This window comes from Sceloporus undulatus, chromosome 4 (genome assembly GCF_019175285.1).
Source record: "Sceloporus undulatus isolate JIND9_A2432 ecotype Alabama chromosome 4, SceUnd_v1.1, whole genome shotgun sequence".
NCBI lineage: Eukaryota > Metazoa > Chordata > Lepidosauria > Squamata > Phrynosomatidae > Sceloporus > Sceloporus undulatus.
Genome location: NC_056525.1, coordinates 5,404,959 through 5,424,613, shown reverse-complemented (window position 1 = coordinate 5,424,613; position 19,655 = coordinate 5,404,959). Strand labels below are relative to the sequence as shown.

Here is a 19,655-nt window from a genome sequence, read left to right as displayed (position 1 = left end):
GGATGGATGGATGGATGGATGGATGGATGGATGGATGGATGGATGGATGGAGGCAAAGGTCTAAAGAAGAGACCTTCTGTGTTCTGCATCATTTGTATGCATCCAGGCATTGAGGAGGGTCTCCTCTTCCACTCATCCTTCTCCAAGTGTAGAAGACGTTGCAAGCACTAGTGGGTGGGGCTGTGGTAGTGTTACCAATATATTTTGTTCGTTTAGAGGGAAGGAGGACTGTACAGAATAGTGATTCCAAACTTTGGTCCTCCAGGGTTTGTTTGTTTTTTACTTCGACTCCTAGAATCCCCAGTCACCTTTACCAACAGTCAGAAAGTCTGGGAGCTTAAGTCCAAAAGACCTGGATAACCAAAGTTTGGGAACCACTGGCACAGAATCTACTGTGAATCAATTTATTTTTTTACATATTTCTTTTGCTTCTCCCCCATAGAACTCAGTGCATAGCAGAATGCATGGTGTTCCTGTCACCATTTAATCTGTACCCCAAACTTGCAAAACAGGCCAGTGGCGTGTGCGTGTGTGTGCGTGACCGCTCAGATAACATTGGACTACAGCTCCTATGACCCCTTGCCAGTATAGCCAGTAGAATTTCCAGCCGATGGCCACTTGATCACCAACCTTGGTCACCATCCTTGGCTAGGATGGTGACTATTGTACAGCCAGCAAGTTCATGGCCAAACGAAGGACTGAAAGGAGTACTCTCAGCTTTGTTGTTTTTCATTGCTATCGAGTCAGATTTGATTCATGGCAACCCAATGAATGAGAGACATCCAAGGCACCCTGTCATCAACAGCCCTGCTCAGGTCTTACAAACTCAGGGCTGTGGCTTTCTTGAGCGAGTCTATCCACTCCATGCAATGCATCCACAGCATCCTTATCCTGGCATCATTTTGTGCTATGCAAGGTCTATACTGGGACGGTTGGAGGGTGCGGTGAGATTAGGGAATGTTTTTGTTATTATCTATGTATTTGCATTTGGTATGTTGTTACCTGCCTCTGGGAGGTGGGTAACAACATACCAAAGGGAGAGGCAGGGTATAAATAATAATAATAATAATAATTATTATTTATTTATTTATTTATTTATTTATTTATTATTACTGGATCTTGGCTCGTATCACTGAGAGCTATTGGAGTTCTAAGTATTATGGAAAATACGAATAAGAAATAAATGATAATTAGGAGCTTATCCCATTAACAAATAAGCCGGCTTACCTCTTCCAGCTTGAATTCAGGATCCAGGATGCCCCCTGATGTTCCCATACCTAAATCACCGCCTATCTATCTGGGAGCTTCGGATTTCAAAAACTAGCTGGCTGCATCCGGGTGGTGGCATCCCGGCTAGATAGGTGATGATTTAGGTATGATAACATCCCAGATCCTCAATTCAAGCAGGAAGAGATAAGACGGCTTATTTCTTTAATGGGATAAGCTCTTTAGATTCTTCCTAAATCTACCAAACAGTGATACCTTTATTGGCCAACCAAAATGCACAATATACTTGTTGCAAGCTTTCGAAGCTCCACTGGCTTCTTCATCAGGCAGGAGTAAAACTGAAGATGTTAGTAAGATGCCTGCATTTCGTTGTTTACCTCTACATGTTTTCTAGATTCTTCCTAGCTGGTTTTTGGAAGTTGTAAAACAGTTCTCCTCTTCTTCCTTCCTTCATCCCAACCAATTCCTCAGCTACACCACACGCTTCTTAAGTGTGAAGCTACTCCTGAAGTTTTTCAGGCTGCAGGTATCCAAGAGAGAGAACCCAATGGTTTCTGGCCCTGGATTCATCTGGGTCATGGTGTCTTATGCCCCTAGTTGCCGACCTCTGATGAAGGAAACGGCGAGGAGCTGTTGGGTCTGCTTTCCTTGGCCGCTTGCCTACTTCAGGGGTGCATTTGGTGTCCTGGGGGAGAGAGAAGCAGAAAGCTGAGGTGAGAAAGCAAAAGCCAGAGAGGAGAAAATGTTTTTGGTAAAGAGGAGCAGATGGGAGAGGAAATCTCTTAGCAATAACTCATCATCTCAGGAAGCCAGAAATGGGCAAACCCTCCCTCTGTGTGTAAGCTGAAGGAGAGGCTTTGACCTCTCGAAGCCATAGGTAAACCCCATCCGCTCAGGCTGGAAGGAATCCGGAGAAGCCCAAGTGGATTTGGAGGCCTCCCTCCTCGCAAGGGAAGAATTCTTTTATTTTCCTCCTTTCCTGGCAAAGAAACAAAAGAGAAAAAAACACAACACACACACACACACACACACACATCTTCTTCCCGAGGAAATGAATTTATACACAGCTCGTTGCAGCTGATCCGCAAGAGAATAGAGATGTAATTTTTGACTATTTCATCCTTGCGTGCAAGGATGAACAATTTCCTTAGGTTTCTTCCTGCTGGAGGAGAAAACCAATAAGGCAGCAGGCTAAAAAGACAAAGCATTTCTGGCCCACATCAAGAGGAGCGTAGTGTCCAGATCAAGAGAAGTATTAGTGCCACTCCGTTTTGCTTTACTGCAATACTGCTTCAGGGTCTGGACACTACGGTTCAAAAAGGATATTTACAAGCCGGAATGTTTCCAGAGGAGGCAACCAAGATTATCAAAGCTCTGTAAACAAAGCCTTAGGAGGAATGATTTATTATTATTATTATTATTATTATTATTATTATTATTATTATTATTATTATTATTTTCTTATATCTTGCCTTTCTCCCATCATCGGGACTCAAAGCGGCTAACAGAAAATTTGAAAACAATACAATTTAAAACAGTACAAGATTAAAATGTATAAATATAAATAGTTTTCTGTGGGTTTTGGGGGCTATCTGACCATGTTCTGGAAGACACAACCACATAGCCCAGAAAACCGACAAAAACCTAGGGATGTCAGCAGTGAAAGCCATCAACTTTGTATAAATATAACATTTTAAAAACAATCAAACCATTTTAAAAGTTAAAACAGTTGTGAACTAAAATATAACATGTTAAAAATATAAACCGTAAAAGTTAAAATGCACAACATTTAAATCTCAGCCCTTATCCGCTTGAAAAGTTGATAAAGAACCAGTACCAAACTAGAAGGCTTAAATACCCTAAAGGCACCAGATCCTTTGTTTGTGGATGATAAGCAGGGTGAGAACTGGTTAGTACTTGGATGGGAGACCACCAACAAAGACCAGGTGCTGTAGGTTGTATTTCAGAAGGAACTAGTAGATACCACTTCTGAAGATTTCTTGCCTGAGGAGTTGGATATGTTTAGCTTGGAGAGATGGCATGATACCCATCTTTAAAAATCTGAAGGGATGTCATGTAGAAGAAAGAGCAAGCTTGCTTTCTACAGCTCTGATGACTAGAATACAAATCAGTGGATTTGGCACGCAGGATTCCAGCCACTACTTTTAAAACATTAACAATTAAAAGCATTAAAACACTTCAAATGCATATTAGATACTGAAAGGTAACCCACCAAATTGCATATTACTCCAGCCAATGCTTTGCATCACCCACTTTATGTTGCCCAACATTTGGTTGAAGCAGACCGTAGCTTTCTAAACACAGCCTCTGAAGCATGGCTCTCGCCAGCCCCTTCCTAGATTCTCCACACATGCGTTCAAGGCCCATTGCCCTTGCACAAATGGGCAGCCAGACTTCCTCCCAGGGAAGCACCACTGTTTCATCCTGCTGCGGTTTGCAAAGTGGCCACCGCAAAGCAAGCAGCAGGGAGAGGCCCTAGCCTGCTGCCATTCCTCTCTGGCAGGGTGAGATGGCAGTTGTTGCCTGGAGTTGCCCAAGAGATTATTCAGATGGTGAAAATAATTTGGGTTGAATCTGGATTGAATTTTAGGAGATTATCGCACTGCCTTTCCTCCCAACCTAGGTGCGGGCTGAAACCTTTTTAAAATAGATTTTTATCACACGCCTCCGTGCCTAATCTGGAGGCATCCCGTACCCTATCCTGGCATCCCATCTCCTCCGCTGAACATGCTCCAGTTTATCAATGTCCTCCTTGAATCGTGGTGCCCAGAACTGGATACAGAATTCCAGGTGAGGTTTGACCAAAGCAGAATAGAGTACTCCTCTGCAGTTTAACCCTCCCCTACCTCCCACTTCTCCCCTGCAGTTTTTTCCAGTTCTCAGGGAATTACTTTTGGGACCTTTATTCCCATAATCCACCGACAAGCATGATCAGTAGCCATGCTGACTATGGGACTGGGGGAATAATTGCCCCAAAATGTAACATCCAAGCCCTGGGTCTTTCCATGATCTAAGCACAAATCTAAGGTGGAGATCCATATGTTGGAATCACTGATAGCAATATAAGGGGCCTTCAACATCCTTCTTTGCCAACTTCATGTGCCTCCTCTCTTTCAAATGTTCAGGAGAGACACAGATTCCCTGAAGCAGGTATTCTAGCAAATATTTTTGGGAAGTATCCACTGGTACACAGATCTACTCACAATTAGTAGTCCTTGTCTTCTGTAGCAAAGAAAAGCCTATCTAGAATGAAGTTTATCTACAAAGTGTGCAAGGAATATTACTTTGTTATTAATTTTTTATCGAAGCGTAATCTCTCCTCCGAGTGGGTAAATTTAATGTTATCGGACGGTCTTTTTTATTTAAATGAACTTTTAAAAATGCAGAGTTCACACTCACAATCTTTGCATAGTTCTACAGAAATGCTGACTCTTGCCACACAATATGCTAAGCAGTATGTTTTTTTCAGTGGGGTACAGAATTTTTCAGCAGGACCCCTAAATCTCAAGAGTGACATAGAAATGGTGTTTTGCGTGTTTTATGTGACCCTTGTCAGGGATTTTTATGGCAAGACATTAAATGGGCATCAGGTGCAGAAGCTCTTATCCCTGGCCTCATGAGGACTGGACACTTTTTTTGTTTTAAATGAAAGAGCTGAATTTCCCAGGCATTGCGGCAACACGCTACAACAAATTGTCTCAGATGGTTAGGTTGCCCTTTACTTTTTCTGTTGTATCAAAACTTAGCCTCTCCTGTCTCCAACCTGGTAGTAATTCCCCCTTTTCTCTCTATACATGTTTGCTAAGGGGTCTCTTAAACACAAGGCACCCCACTGGGCTGCAACTTGGCTAAGCCAGGAAGGGGGCTGATTTCATGACAGCATGCATGACGGATAAGCTAGAGCTGTGTATTCAGGTGCAGCTTCCATGGATCATGTGGGTACCATCTGAAGGGAAAGAGGCCTACAGAGAGCAAAGGCAAGCAAGGCCAGGGGCCTTTGCTGGCTATGAGCAGGAAAAAAACCCTCCAAGTGAAACCATTTCCATGGCCAAATTTTAAGTGACAACCACTAATCTGTGAAAATGACTCCTGTCATGCGCAAAATGTCTGTGCCTCTCTATGGCTGCATCTGCACTGCAGAAATCATGCAGTTTGACAATGCTTTAATGGCCATGGCTGAGTGCTATTGAATTCTGGGATCTGTCGTTTTGGGAGATGCTTAAGCTTCTCTGTCAGAGAACTCTGGTGCCCCAACAAACGACAAGTCCCAGGATTCCGTAGCATTGTGCCATGACAGTTAAAGCAGTGTCAAACTGCATGATTTCTGTAGATGCAGTCAGTATCACAGCGCTTGAACAATATAACAACAACATCACTTCCAACTGTCCTGGTTTGGCAGAGGCAGTCCCGGTTAATCCTCTGCCATCCCACTTTCTCAGCTCCTTGTAAAATGTCCCAGTTTCTCTCTGTTCTTCCTGCTTTGTCCTCAGCTACTTTCATTGACACAAACTGAGTTCAGAGTACAAAAGTAGTTTGCCCTCACTTGACTCAACATGAAAGAAAGGCGAGGAGGAGGTGGAATCTTGCCCTGCCTGGTGGGCTCATTCACTCCCCTCCTCTTTTCAGGATTTTCTAGCTTTACTACATAAATTTCAAGTTTCTCTGCTTAGGATGATAGTTTTGTATGTTCTTCCCCATTAAAAACTTTTGTTCTCTTGTTACCTTGCCACACTCTTTGACCACACTCTTTTGCTGTTCCACCACACATGTCCCAGAATCCTTCTATGAGCTGTTGGAGGGTATGTGACAGCTCCCAGAATTTACTAGCTCAGTTGGTGGATTCTAGGAGTTGTGATCCAAAAAAGTTTATTTATTTGACATAGTAACAACTGGAGTTTATCACATGGGAGGGATCAGTGCAAAAACAGGATTTAAAATGGAAAAAAGCCCCGCAAAAGCAGATTTGTTATCAGACTATGCAGAATTAACGTGGTTTGACACTGCACGACTTGCCATGGCTCAATGCTATGAAATTCTGGAATTTGTATTTTTGTGAGATATTTAGCCTTCTCTTTCATACAGCTCTGGTGCCACAGCAAACTACAAATCCCATGATTTCATAGGATGAAACAATGACAGTTAAAGCGGTGTCAAACTGTATTAATTCTGCAGTGTGGCAGCAGTCCAAGATCTGATCTTGAATCCAATTTTAAAAGCCAAAACACTGAGTTGGTCTCAGGGAGTAAAGGCCGGGTGAGCCCTCCTGACTTCCCACAGAGTATTTAGTTTAGTTTGCTTATATGCTGCTTTTTCCATAGTGGACTGTGAAAAGCAGCTCACAATGGACATCAAAATAATGACAATAACATCAGCTGAAATCCTACAGTGGTACAGTGTTGTGCATTAATTATGCTCTGCAACCTTTGTGAAACTGAACCTACACAACCACAAGAGGAGTAAAATGTACAATGGACCTCCATGTGCATGTATGTCCATATGCAATGCACAGCACATCTCCATGGAAAATGGCACCATGTGCACAACTCCACTCCCACTGCCTTGAACAGAATATGGCTGTTTTGCATTGAAGAAAAAGGTCCAACAGCTGCGGCGGAATTTGCACACACACAAGACACCAAAAGGACGCTGGCCAATCAATATCAAAACACAAACGTTTATTTGGGGGGAAATGGACACACCATCAATGTGTGTATTTGTGCTGGTGGTCAGAGAGGGAGGTGGGAAGGCTGTTCCATCTTTCCAGTTGTGCAGCACATTGCAGGTATTTGAGTGTTGGACTCTTCCAGGAAACCATGGTTCAAAGCATTGGTTGGTTATGAAACCCCACTGGGTGACCTTAGGCAAGTTACACTTGCTTAGCTTCAGAGGGAGGCAATGGCAAACCATACAATCATAGAATAATAGAGCTGTAGGAGAACCAAAGGGCCACTCAGTCCAAACCCATTCTGCCATGCAGGAAGACACAATCCAAGCAGTCCAGACAGATGGCTATCTAGTGTTTAAAAACCTCCACAAAAGGAGACTCCACCATACTCCAAGAGAATGTGTTTGTTCCACTGTCAAACAGCTCACTGTCAGGATGTTCTTCCTAATGTTGAAGTGGAATCTCTTTTCCTATTGTTTGCATCCATTGCTCTGTGCTCTAGTCTCTGTGGCAGCAGAAAACAAGCTTGCTCCATCTTCAGTATGACATTCACTCTGAAGATGCCAGCCACAGATGCTGGCGAAACGTCAGGAAGAAAATCTTCTAGAACATGGCCACATAGCCCAAAAAACCCATTCACTCAAATACAGTGCTCCCTCGGGTTACGAAATTAATTCGTTCCACGGCTAATTTCGTAACCCGAAAAACCTTCATAAGCCGAATTGCCATAGGCGCTAATGGGAAAAAAAGCCGCGGCTCTGCCGCGGCTCCATTTAAAACAGCGCCGGCATTTTTTCGTAACCCGAAAAAACGTTCGTAACCCGAAACAATAAATCCCTATGGGATTTATTCGTATCCCAAAAAATTCGTAAGCTGGGTAATTCGTATCCCGAGGTACCACTGTATTTAAAGAGGACTATCATATCACTTCTTACCCTTCTCTTCTCGTCAAACATACCCAGGTCTCAAGCCACTCCTCATAGGACATGGTTTCCAGACCTTTCACATTTTGGTCACCCTCCTCTGGTCATGCTCCAGCTTCTCAACATCCTTTTTGAACTGTGGAGTCCAGAACTGGACACAATATTCCAAGTGTGGCCTGACCAAAGCAAAATAGAGTGGCACTATTACTTTCCTTGATCTAGACTAGACATGATACTTCTATTGATGCAGCCTTGAAATGCATTGGCTTTTTTAGCTGCTGCAACACATTGCTGACTCGTGTTCAGCCCATGGTCCACTCTGACTCCTAGATCCTTCTTATATGTACTGCTGTCTAGCCAGGTTTCCCCCCCTCCTATATCTATGCATTTCATTTTTACTGCCAAACTGTAGTATCCTAAATTTCTCCCCATTGGAACTCATTTTGTTACTTTGGGCCCAGCTTCCCAGTTGGTTAAGATCATTCTGAATTCTGATCCTGTCCTTCAGGTTATTCGCTATCCCTCCTAATTTAGTGTCATCTGCAAATTTTATAAGCATGCTTACTCACTTTGACTACTTGCGGGAGCGCCTACTTCCATACAATCCTCCCCGGCCCCGCACACTTCTGTCCTCTGGGAAGAATCTGTTGCAACCTAAGAAGAGCAGACTCTCTGCAGTGACCCAGAGGACCTTCATCAGCCACCCCCAGGCTCTGGAATGACCTGTCGGACGAGATCCGCCATATTACCACCTTGGAAGCCTTTAAAAAGGCTATTAAGATGAATCTCTTCCCACAGGCCTTCCCAGACTAGGTTAGATCCATTAGATCCATAAGAGTTGCCTCCCCCCTCTATTGGTACCTCTATTGATACCGATATCAAAATTGATTGATACCATCACCCCGTTCCCCTCCTCTAGAGGAAGACTCATTTCTTGTGCTAATCTGCCTGAAATTTTAGTGTATTCCTATTGGACAGTTTTAAATGTTTTGATGTTTAATCTTTTTTTATGGGTTGATCACTGTTTTTATGATGGGGGGAGGGTTGGGGGTTTTGGGTTTTTAAATTGTAATGTTTAATTGTTTGATGTTTTATTTATACTGTTGGAATCCGCTTTGATCCCTTTGTGAAAAAGCAGAATACAAATAATAATAATAATAATAATAATAATAATAATTCCATCATCCAAGTCATTGATCAATATGATGAATAGTACTGGGCCCAGTATAGAATCCTGCGGCAAGAAAGCCCTAATATATATCTCTGAAGCCAGCATGGTGTTTGAGGGATAGACTAGGATTCTTGGAGATCAGGGTTTGGATCCTGACTCAGGCCACTGGATGTTGGTCTTAGCCTCAGAGATGACGCAGTGCCAAAGGAGCACCAAAAAGCTGCAGTGCTGGCGGCTATGGTGCCCTTTAGGAGCTGCTTTTTGCAACTCCATTTTGCACTGCGGAAAGGCAAGATTAGGGCTGCGGTGTGTGGTTGCTGTGGCCCTGATCTGACACTAAAAGGGGTGGCCTGTATAGCTCCTTAGAGAGAGGGGTATATTTAGCATGAAGAAAGGTGCTGCAGAGCCATCTTTAAACACCTGAAGGGATGTCATGCAGAAGATTGTATGGATGTATTTTAACTTGTTGTATGCCGCTTTGATTTCCGGGCATAAAGTGGGATAGAAATAAAAAAATTATTTTTATTAATATTAAAATTGAGTTAGCTTATTTTCTGCTGCTCCACAGACTAGAACCTGAACCAATAAATTCAAATTACAAGAAAAGAGCACTTCTTTACTGTAAAAGGAACAACTCCTTTACTTTAAGAGCTGTTTGACTGTGGAATAGACTGCCTCAAGGGTGGTGGAGTCTCCTCCTTTGGAGATTTTTAAACAGAGGTTGTCTGGGCATCTTCCAGGAGTGCTGTAATTGTGTATTTCTGCATGGCAGGAGGTTGGACTAGGTGGCCCTTAGGATCCCTTCCAGCTGTAAGGTTCTATAATTCTATGATTCCCAGGTTTGACTTTATTGGCTGGATTTTATTGGAAATAAGTTGGATAAAAATCTGACAAGGAAGAAAGAACAAAAGAAGGAAAGAAAGAAATCCCTCCTTTTCTGTGTCTTGCAGAGCTGGAGTGCCTCTCCAAAATTTGCTCCAAAATTTGAGCCATTTGAATGGACTCAGTTGCACAAACAGTAGCTTGAAAAACCAGAGTCAGTGTAAACACTCAACACTGACCCCTTCCCCACACCCTTTTCGCCCCTTCCAAAACACCCAGGGACCTTTCATCCAAGAGGTGATCCTTAAGTGTAAGTAAATAAACACAAAGCAGATGGGAGGGACCCACTGGAGCTGCCATTCCCTGCTCCCCGGGGTACCATTACCATTCCACCAAGCGAGGCAAATGGATTCCAGACTTCTCCAAGTTAAACTTTGTCCACATGTGGCCACCAGGACATTGCTGGCTTGACCTCCTTGAACCTTATTAAAAGGAAGAGCACTGCCCTTCTCTGGGGCATAGAGGAACATCATGTGCCCTTCTCCCACCCTGAAGCATGGTGGCCTCCATTACAAGGTTCCCTGTGCCCTTTGGGCCTCTCTTCCTGGAGCCTTTGAAGGCTGGTGTCCAATATTAACACCCCAGTGGGGGCAAGACCTTTTCCAGCAGGTTCCTACAACTTTTCATGCCATGATCCTCTAGGATGCCAGGTCATAATTTCACAAGGAAGGGATTTTTTCCATTCTCTCTTTTGAGACAAGAGAAACCACTTATCATTAGCTCTGTGTGTGTTCTCTGGTTTTGTGATCGCACTCTATATGATGTAAGAATGACGGGCATCCTCTTGGTATTTTACACACAGGTAGGTCTACCTACATGGTTTATAGAATCATAGAGTTGGAATGAGCCCCAATGGCCATTGAGTCCAACTCCATGCAGGATCTCCAGCTAGACAGTGATTTCCAAACATTGGTCCTCCAGTTGTTTTGGACTTCAGCTCCCAGAATTCGGTTTTTTAAAAAAATAAATTTTATTTCTTACCAAAAAAGGCAGAAAGCAATAATACAAACAAAAACAAGCTAAAATACAAATCCTTAAAAAACAACTTCAAAGATTCAAGGTCACACGGGATATAAAAGGGCAACATTACCGTATATACTCATGTACAAGTTGACACCATGTATAAGTCGAGGGCAGGTTTTGGGGCCAAAATCAGGGATTTTGATATGACCCCTAGATAAGTTGGGGGTATAATCTGAGTCTCAGTACCCTTCCTTCCCATCTGCAGCCCCACTGTCCCTTTGGAAGACAGCTGAGCTGGGGAGGAAGCTTCAGAGGCTAGCCCTTGTTCTTCCTCTGCAGCTGGGCTGTCCGTTCAGAGGACACCCAGACTGGGGACAAGGAGGGAGGCAAGTGTTTCCCCCAGCCTTTCCCTGATCCCAGCGTCCTTCAGCGGATGGAGGATGCAGGGGCCAGGGAAAACGAGGGAGCAAGCTTTTGCACCCAGCGCTTTCCCCAGCCTGTCTGTCGCTATGGGAGACAGACTGGCAGCGGAAGAAGCTTTAAGGGCAAGCCCATTACTGTATTGCCCCATATATAAGTCTACTCAGGCTATTTGGAGTCACTTTTTGGGCAAAAATTTCTCGACTTATAGTCGAGTATATACGGTAGATAAAAAACAGGGATGGACTCAGAACACAGAGATACCTTCTTTGCACCAGTTCGATCATCAAAAGGGAATCATATTACAAAGGAAGACCCACTTCTGCTCCAATGTTATTGAGATAAGATATAAGTGGGGACCATCGTTCTTCAAAAGGCAGAAGAAGATTCCACCACCGCAACCTTCTCGACTGATCCGTGAGCTTTGCCATAAACCAAAAATTCCAAAACCAAGCCCACCAATCAGTCATATTGACCTTTCCTGTTTTCTGAGCCCTGGCAATTTCAATCATGGCCAGTGCCAACAAAAATGCAATAACATCTTTATTGTGTAATGTTTTGTTTTCATTAGTAAATACTGAAAGCAATAAAAGTTCTGAAGAAGGGACAATTTTTTGATCAGTGATTTCTGAAACTAAGTTAACTACAGCTCCCAGAATTCCTGACAGTTGGACAAGGTATCTGAGAAAAAGAAAACAACAGCAGAATGAACTGGAAACATTCCTTTTAAATATGATGTGAAGAAGAGACTGAGGTCTCAGGATGCATTTGTGGAAAAAAAGTTTTAATGCCACAAATTAGTCCAACACGTGTTGGCCTAAAAATATTATGGGTGTACTAAAAATGCTTTTATGTCATATAAAGGGGCACAAACTCACTGTTAGAGGGGTGAGGGTTTGCCATAAATTAGCCTAATGTGTTTTGCCCGGATAATATTTGGCTGAAATATGCTGGAATGAAACCATTTTTAAAACAATTCAGACTTAATCTCTTTTATATGAGGCCTTTGTGGTTGGGGGCCAACAGGGAATGATGTGTGTGAGAAGGAGGGAGAGAAGGAGCCGATTTGGTGATTAACCTGTCTCATTTCTAACCCATGCGGGTGAATATCGGCTTCTCTTGATGCAAAAGGGGAAATATCAGGTGCAGAGTGTCTGCTTTCCTCGCCTCTTGGGAAGTGTTGCGGCTGGAGCCATTCTCACCCAGACAACTGACGTTGCCGGAAAAGACACGCACCTGTAAAATGTGAAATGTAACCCTGCTGCCTGTCTGCTTTTCAAACTGGAAACCAGATCCCATCTGCAAAAAAAGATTGTGGAAGAAGAACCATCAAACTCATTTTGAAGGTGAGATGGCTTTGTGAGACGGCAGGTCTTTTCCTGGCTCAGTGCCACCACTTTTTAATATCTCTTTCAATGTCTCACATCTGTGGAGGCCTGTTTGCAACGACAGCTTACATCCTGGATTTATTTACATATACATGCACACCATTTGATTTCAGGCTTGTTTGCTATCATATACATAGACAATCATTGCTGTCGCATGCCTCCAAGTCATTTTTTGACTTACAGCAACCCTAAAGCAACCCTATCACAGGGTTTTCTTGGCAAGTTTTTTCAGAGTGGGTTTGCCATGGCTGTCCTCTGAGGCTGAGACAGTGTGACTTGCCCAAGGTCACCCAGTGAGTTTTTAGGCTCGAGTGGGGCAATCAAACCCTGATCTCCAGAGCTGCAGTCCAACTACCTTGCATACACAACCCTAGTACTCTAACATTTCACTCAAACGGCAAGAAAACAGAGTTTCAGATCATACCACTTATACTATGGAATACTGTGTTCCGTTCTGGGCACCACAGTTTAGGAAGGACACTGACAAGCTGGGAGGTGTCCAGAGGAGGGCAACCAAGATGGTAACCAAGATGGTCTGTAAGCCAAGTTCTATAAGGAATCATTGGGCACCTGGCTATGTTTAGCTTGGTGGAAAGAAGACTGAGAAGTGACAGGATGACTATCTTGAAATACTTGAAGAGCTGTAGAAAAGGGAGCAACCAATTTTCTGCTAATTCAGAGGGAAGGACCCAAGACAACAGATCTATACTACATGAAACCAGATTTTAACGATTAAGAATAATTTCCTGATGATAATTGTTGTTTAATGGTGGAATAGACAAAAGTTCACGCGAAAGGGATCTAGGGGGTCATTCCCACTATGAAAAGCTCTGAATCCTGATTTGAGCTACATGCCAATAGTTCCCACTGGAAATCAATCCCGATCCACATTTGATCAATTCCATGGGGAAAATGTGGAGCAAATGCCAAAATCCCGGGGTATTTTGGTAGCCGTTTTATAGAGGTTCTTTTGGGTAGAATCGACTCTGACATGGTTCCAACAAGTGGGAACACCAGATCAGAATCAAGTCTTTTAGAGGGGGGAGGGGACAAATAGCAGAGGGGTGTGTGTCATCCATCCCCAGAGATATCACACACACCCAGTGCCACCTTTTGGGGTCCTTTTTAAAAAAAAAACCTAAAAAAAAACTAATCGCAAAATTGATAGATTGGCAAAGCAACTACTTGCAGAGACAAGTAGCTGCTAAGCCTTCTACCGATTTTGCGTTTAGTTTTATTTTTTGTTAAAAAACAGTCTCCCCCATCCTCATCCTCCTCCCGGCTCCCTTCCCTGGTGTCTGTGCTCCATCCGCCTGGCCTTGCCTCCATCCTCCTCCTCTCCGTTCGGTGGTCCTTCAGGCAAGGGATGGATGGATGGAGGGAGGGACAGAGAGAGTTGGTGGCAGGCGCTGTCTTTGCCTTCCGGGGTGCCTCCTCCTCTTCCTACCCACTGTGCCACCGACCTCTGGCCCAGTGCCCGCAGAGCGATGTACCTGTTGGCGTGCTGCTGCCGCCGGAGCACATCCAGGGCTGAGAGGTCCTTCTCCAGAAGAGCTGGCACCACACGTTCTTCGGAGCAGCAAGAGAGGCCCAGCCCAGCAGAGATGGAGGAAGGGCTCCCTGTCTGCTACCTGCCCGAGCCTCAAGTCCCGAGGACATCCAGGGTTCGAATCCTTGCTGAGCCACCCACCTCCCTTGGGCAAGTCACAATCTCTCAGCCTCAGGGCAAACCTCTGACTCAACCAGGAAAGGGGCCAAGGCAAGTGCGGAGACCGGGGAAGGGGCCATGGGCAGGCCAGGGAGCAGGTGCAAACAAATAGGGATGAAGGTCCGTGCCAAAAAACAGCAATTCCAAAAGGTCCCCATTCATAGTGTGAATTAGGGACATTTTGGAATCAATTGGCATAGCGGAGCAGAGCCGGATTGGGACTCGGATTTTCCACTAAGTGGGAATGAGGCCTAGGAGCCCTGGTAGACCACAAGTTGAACATGAGTCAACTGTTGATGCTGCAGCTAAAAAAAGTCAATATGATCCTAGGCTGAATTAATAGGAATGTAGTGTCTAGATTGAGGGAAGAAATAGTGCCACTCTATTCTGCTTTGGTCAAGCCTTGCCTGAAATATTATGTCCAGTTTTGGGCACTACAATACAAGAAGGATGTGGACAAGCTGCAGCATGTCCAGAGGAGGGCGACCAAAATGGTGAAAGGTCTGGAAACCAATAAACCCTCTAAGAAGTGTCTTAGGGAGCTCCCAAGTCCTCATTAACTATGTCTGTGAAGTGGTACTGAGTGGACTTTCACCTGAGGTTGGTACTTATCACACAACATTGTATCCATCCTGCTACCATCTTGCATTCCATTGTTCCGTTCCATTCCATACCACATTGCATTTGCAGTGGACCCTTGGTATCTGCTGGGGTTTGGCCCAAGGACCCCCCAGTGGATACCACAATCTGTGGATGCTCAAGTCCCATTAAATACAATGGCATAATGAAATGGTATATAGAATGGCAAAATCAAGGTTCGCTCTTTGGAATTTATATATATATATTTGTTATTTTCAAGCCATTGATGCTTGAATCTGCGGATAAAGAATCCATGGATATATAGGGCCAAATTTTTTTCTTTACTTGATTTTCAAGCAGCATTCTTCCTCACCCAAGTTTTGCAAGACTATGGGTTATGCATTAAGAAGACTACCACCATCTTCCAATTGCAGTTGGAGCAATTTGGGGGTGCTTTTTCACCTCTCCCTTTGGAAAGAAAAGGCTGGAGAACTTCAGAGATGTCCTGGGAAGGTCTGGGAGGGCTACAGAACAGAAACTGGCAACCACCTGTGGACTACACTTTATTCATATTTGCCCTGGAATCTTCCACCTGCCTTACATTGTCTACTGCCAGAACCAGTCTGCCACTCCTGTTCTTGCGGGCAAAGAGAAGAGCACAGTCTCCAATCCTTCTCCTGGCTCTCTGTGTCCACCAGAGATAGGATGCCTTCTGAATTCTCCCAGTAACTTTTCTGGGGCTGGCTGACAGCTAGCTGCTTGCTCCGTCTGTCCCAAGAAGAAACCTGGAAAGCATTACACGGCTGCTTTTGGAGGAAGTCTCTCCAAGTTCCGGACCTGACGATGCTGGTGAGGCATGCAAGATTAAGAAAGAAGGGGGTTTCTCATAAAGGCCCTTTGTTCCTCCGCTGGAACAAATGGATTGGAGGCAGCTGAGGTCGTTTGTCAGTCTGTGTTACGAGGAGCCACTGCGGGTCAGGATGAGAGAAAATGGGCTAAGGGACAGGTGGGCAGATGGGTGGGCATTAGAGGGAGCAAATAAGAGATATATAGCACCTGTCACAGGTCCCCCTCCTGCCCTTGCGGATATCCGGTGCGCCTGCTTAATTAGAACATCATGCCCTCCCAACACCAAGAGTGAGAAAATGGACACACCATTCAACTGTGGAATACACATCTGGACGTTGTAGTCATGACAGCTATAGTTGTCCTTCCATACCCACTGATTCCTTATCAATGGATTCCACCATCCATGGCTTGAAAATATTCCCCAAAACTATAAATTCCAAGAAGCAAGCCTTAATATTTGCCATTTTATATAAGGGGACACCATTTCATTACATTCTTTTGTTATGCTATTGTATTGAATGGGACCTGAGCATCCATGGATTTTGGTATCCAGGGGGATCCTGGAACTGATACCAAGGGGCCTATTGTACTTACCTGAAGAGTATTGAAAAGTGTTGGGCAATTTAAGTTTCTTAAGGCTTCAGTTTTTGTTCAGGAAACAAACTATTTAAATATCTTCCAACTCTATGATTCAATGGCGGGTTACAGACCGCCATCTTGTACGTATTCTATACGTACTAGGGTTAGGAAGGGGCGGTGCTTCTGCACCCCCCTAACCCTAGTACGTATAGAATACATACAAGATGGCGGCGCCCTGTTCATATGGGCGCCGCCATCTTTACGTATCGGATGCTGTGCGTCCGAACGTGTCGTGGCGCTAATGACGTCGCGAATGCGCCCCTGGCGCCTCGACGTCATTAGGGCGCCGCAAGAAGAAGCTCCATTTTGGAGCTTCTTTTTTGCTCCGTAACGGAGCCGCGCGGTTTGGCTGCAGCGGCTCCCTTACAGAGCAAACAGCGGCAGCAGCAGACCGCCTCAAAGCGGCGGTCTATAACCCGCCAATGATTCTAAGTCATGCTCTCTCAGGCTCAGGGGAAAGCCATGGCAAGCCTCCTCTGAACAAATCATGTCAAGAAACCCCCATGATAGGGTCACCATAAATTGGAAAGGACTTGAAGGTGCACAACAACACACCTGCTAGAGATTAGCATCCAATTTGCAGAGTAACATAAAGTATGCTTCAGCCTGATGCTGCTTCTCTGAGAACTGAAATTGACTAAAAAACAAAACAAAACCCCAAACAAGACAGTTAGCTTGTAATTAACAAAAAGTTTACTAAGGGCTTGAATCTCCATATGCTGGGAGAAGTCTACATCCTAACTAGCTAATGAGTAGATCAGAGAAATGAATAAAGCTTTAGGTTTCATCATTTTTCCAATGCAGGAGAAAGGAGATGGTGGTTGGAGAGGGAGAGGAGAATCTCTTTGTGTGTGAATAACTTCCTAAAAGCAAGTGACCTGAATCACATGGTTTGTTTACTGGGTTACAAAGGTATTTATTACCATGTAATCCTTAGGCAAGTCACACCTTCTCAGCCTCAGGGGCTTTGCAATGGCAAACCCCTTCTGAAGAAACTTGCCAAGAAAATCCCATGGTCTAAGGATCACCATAAGTCAGAAATGACTTGAAGGCCTTGCAATCTGTTTGAGCATGCAGGATACAGAACTATATGCCTGATTTACTCCACTTACTTATACTGAAATAGGAAAATTATTTTGCTGTTATTACAGCCTTATTTTCCACTGAAGAAGATTTTAGTCGAAACACGTTTGTATATTTTTATACTTTTCATTTTGTATCTTCTTTGGAAGTCCGTATACTTCTTATTTTCCATGCACTTTGGATGTGTTTATACTTTTAACTTTTAACATTATCACACTCCTGCGCACTTCTCCTGTTCGTGCCCCGTGCGTTAACAGTAATGGTCACTCCTTGTCATTTATGCATTCTGGCACAGCGTATTGCTTTGTCTACACTCTGTTTATCTGGATGCCAGGAAATTGCTGTTACTGCATCACTTGAATATTTTAGATATTAAAACTTTCTTATGTGTTACTCAGTGAACACTTTTCCCTAGACTTTTCTGTCTGCCATACTGTTTAGTTTTTGGTTTAGGCCAACAGTTTGTTGTCTTGGAGGCACACAACAAAAGCAACAAATGTAGGTATATGACTTTACCCTTTTGTCAGGGCTGTCTGTCTTATTGTTGTTTTACTTGGTGAAGCACCATGTACACCGATGCTATATACATAAATGGTGGAGGGGGGGGGGGAGAGGAAGAAAAAAAGAAAGAATTGTTATTATTGTTTGGAAAAGTGGCTCCTCTGGACGACAGCTCCCAGAATCCCCAGTGGCCATGCTGGCTGGGAGAACTGTAGAAGCTATCTCTAGAAGAGTCATGTTTTCCCCAAGATCTGATACCTGTTCATGCCTTCAGAGCATCTCCAGATGTGTTGTTTTCTATACTGGAGAGCTGCCAAAGCCCTGGCAAATGATCACAAAGGTTTTTGTACCTAAGAAGACTATGCAAGCTGATGCATTCTCCTTGTTGACCAAAGGGTTTGTCTGCTTTTTGGGGCTGCGTTGGGGGGGGGGGGAATCAATGAGGGAGAGTGCATCTGCTTCAAGAATCCCAGTGGAGACCCTTCCCCTGCCCTCGGGCGCTGCAAGAGGAAACTTTTTAGCACGCCACAGTAGTTCTTTGGACAGATTTATCATTCTTCAGGGAGCTGCTGTCCAGGGTCTTTTCCTCCAGGCCAAGGGGGAGGCTTTGAAGCCTCTGCTGTCGAAGGGAAGGAGTCCCCTCCTTCTCTTCCGCTCTGGCGACTGCTTAAGGGAAGTTCGCTCACAGGAGCCTTCTGGCACATGGCTGGGCCTCAGGGTTCATTCCTCTGCTGCAACAATTCATAAAAACCATAGTACCATAGTGGAAGGAGCCACAAAAGCCATCTAGACAAACTCCCTGCCATGCAGGAATACACAATGACAGTTTGCCCATGCAACCTCTGTTTAAAGACCTCCGGGGAAGGAGAGTCCACTACCCTCCAAGGTAGCCAATTCCGCTGCAAAACAGCTCTTATAGTCAAGGTGGAATTTCATTTCTTGTCATTTGAGCCATTTGGTTCACATTCTGTCCGTAACTGCTCTATATTCAGTCTTGCTACAGTTGGCCCTTTGGGCTTTGGTTCAAGGACACCTCTTGGATACCAAAATCCATGGATGTTCAAGTCCCATTACTATATATATATATATGTATATATATATATATATTCAAGCCATAGATGGATGAATCCGTGGGAAAGGAATCTGTGGATACAGAGGGCTGACTGTATGTATTTATGAGTGTGGCTCCATTGCCACAACCATAAACGTCCCCCAAATTCCACCATAAACTCCAGGGAGCCGCTTAAAGTGATGGAAGTCTGTTCTGTTGTCAGTTGGGGTGCAGCAGGATGACATTTCAGTCTCACAGTCTGTAAGGAGCAGAAGCAAGATCTCTCTTGCAGTTCTTGGTCACACTGTAGATCACTAGTGCAAGGGGGATGGAAGCATCATCCTGCTGCACTCTGAGCATCAACAGAACAAACCTCCATCACTTATTGACTCTTAAATGCATCTGAAGTAGACTGAAGTCTATAAAAGCTCCTGCTGCCAACTTCTTTCTTTCAGTTAGTCTCAAGATCTCTCTACATACTGGCTGCTAAGGTAGGTTTTGGGAGTCAGGCCAAGAGATGATACTCAGTTATGCATTCATTACTAAGTCAGTGATGTAGCATCTCAGCCATAGTTGTCGTCGTCG

General features: G+C 44.2%; 1 protein-coding gene across 1 annotated transcript in view; it reads right to left on the bottom strand.

The window, feature by feature from the left end:
• Positions 1 to 10: 10 nt before the first annotated feature.
• SRXN1 (sulfiredoxin 1) overlaps positions 11 to 19,655 on the bottom strand; it is a 32,368-nt gene continuing 12,723 nt past the window's right edge. Inside the window, exon 2 of the mRNA XM_042464627.1 lies at positions 11 to 1,912. Within this exon, the coding sequence (XP_042320561.1) occupies positions 1,727 to 1,912 (186 nt within the window). The 3' untranslated portion in view covers positions 11 to 1,726. The remainder of the gene's footprint in view (positions 1,913 to 19,655) is intronic.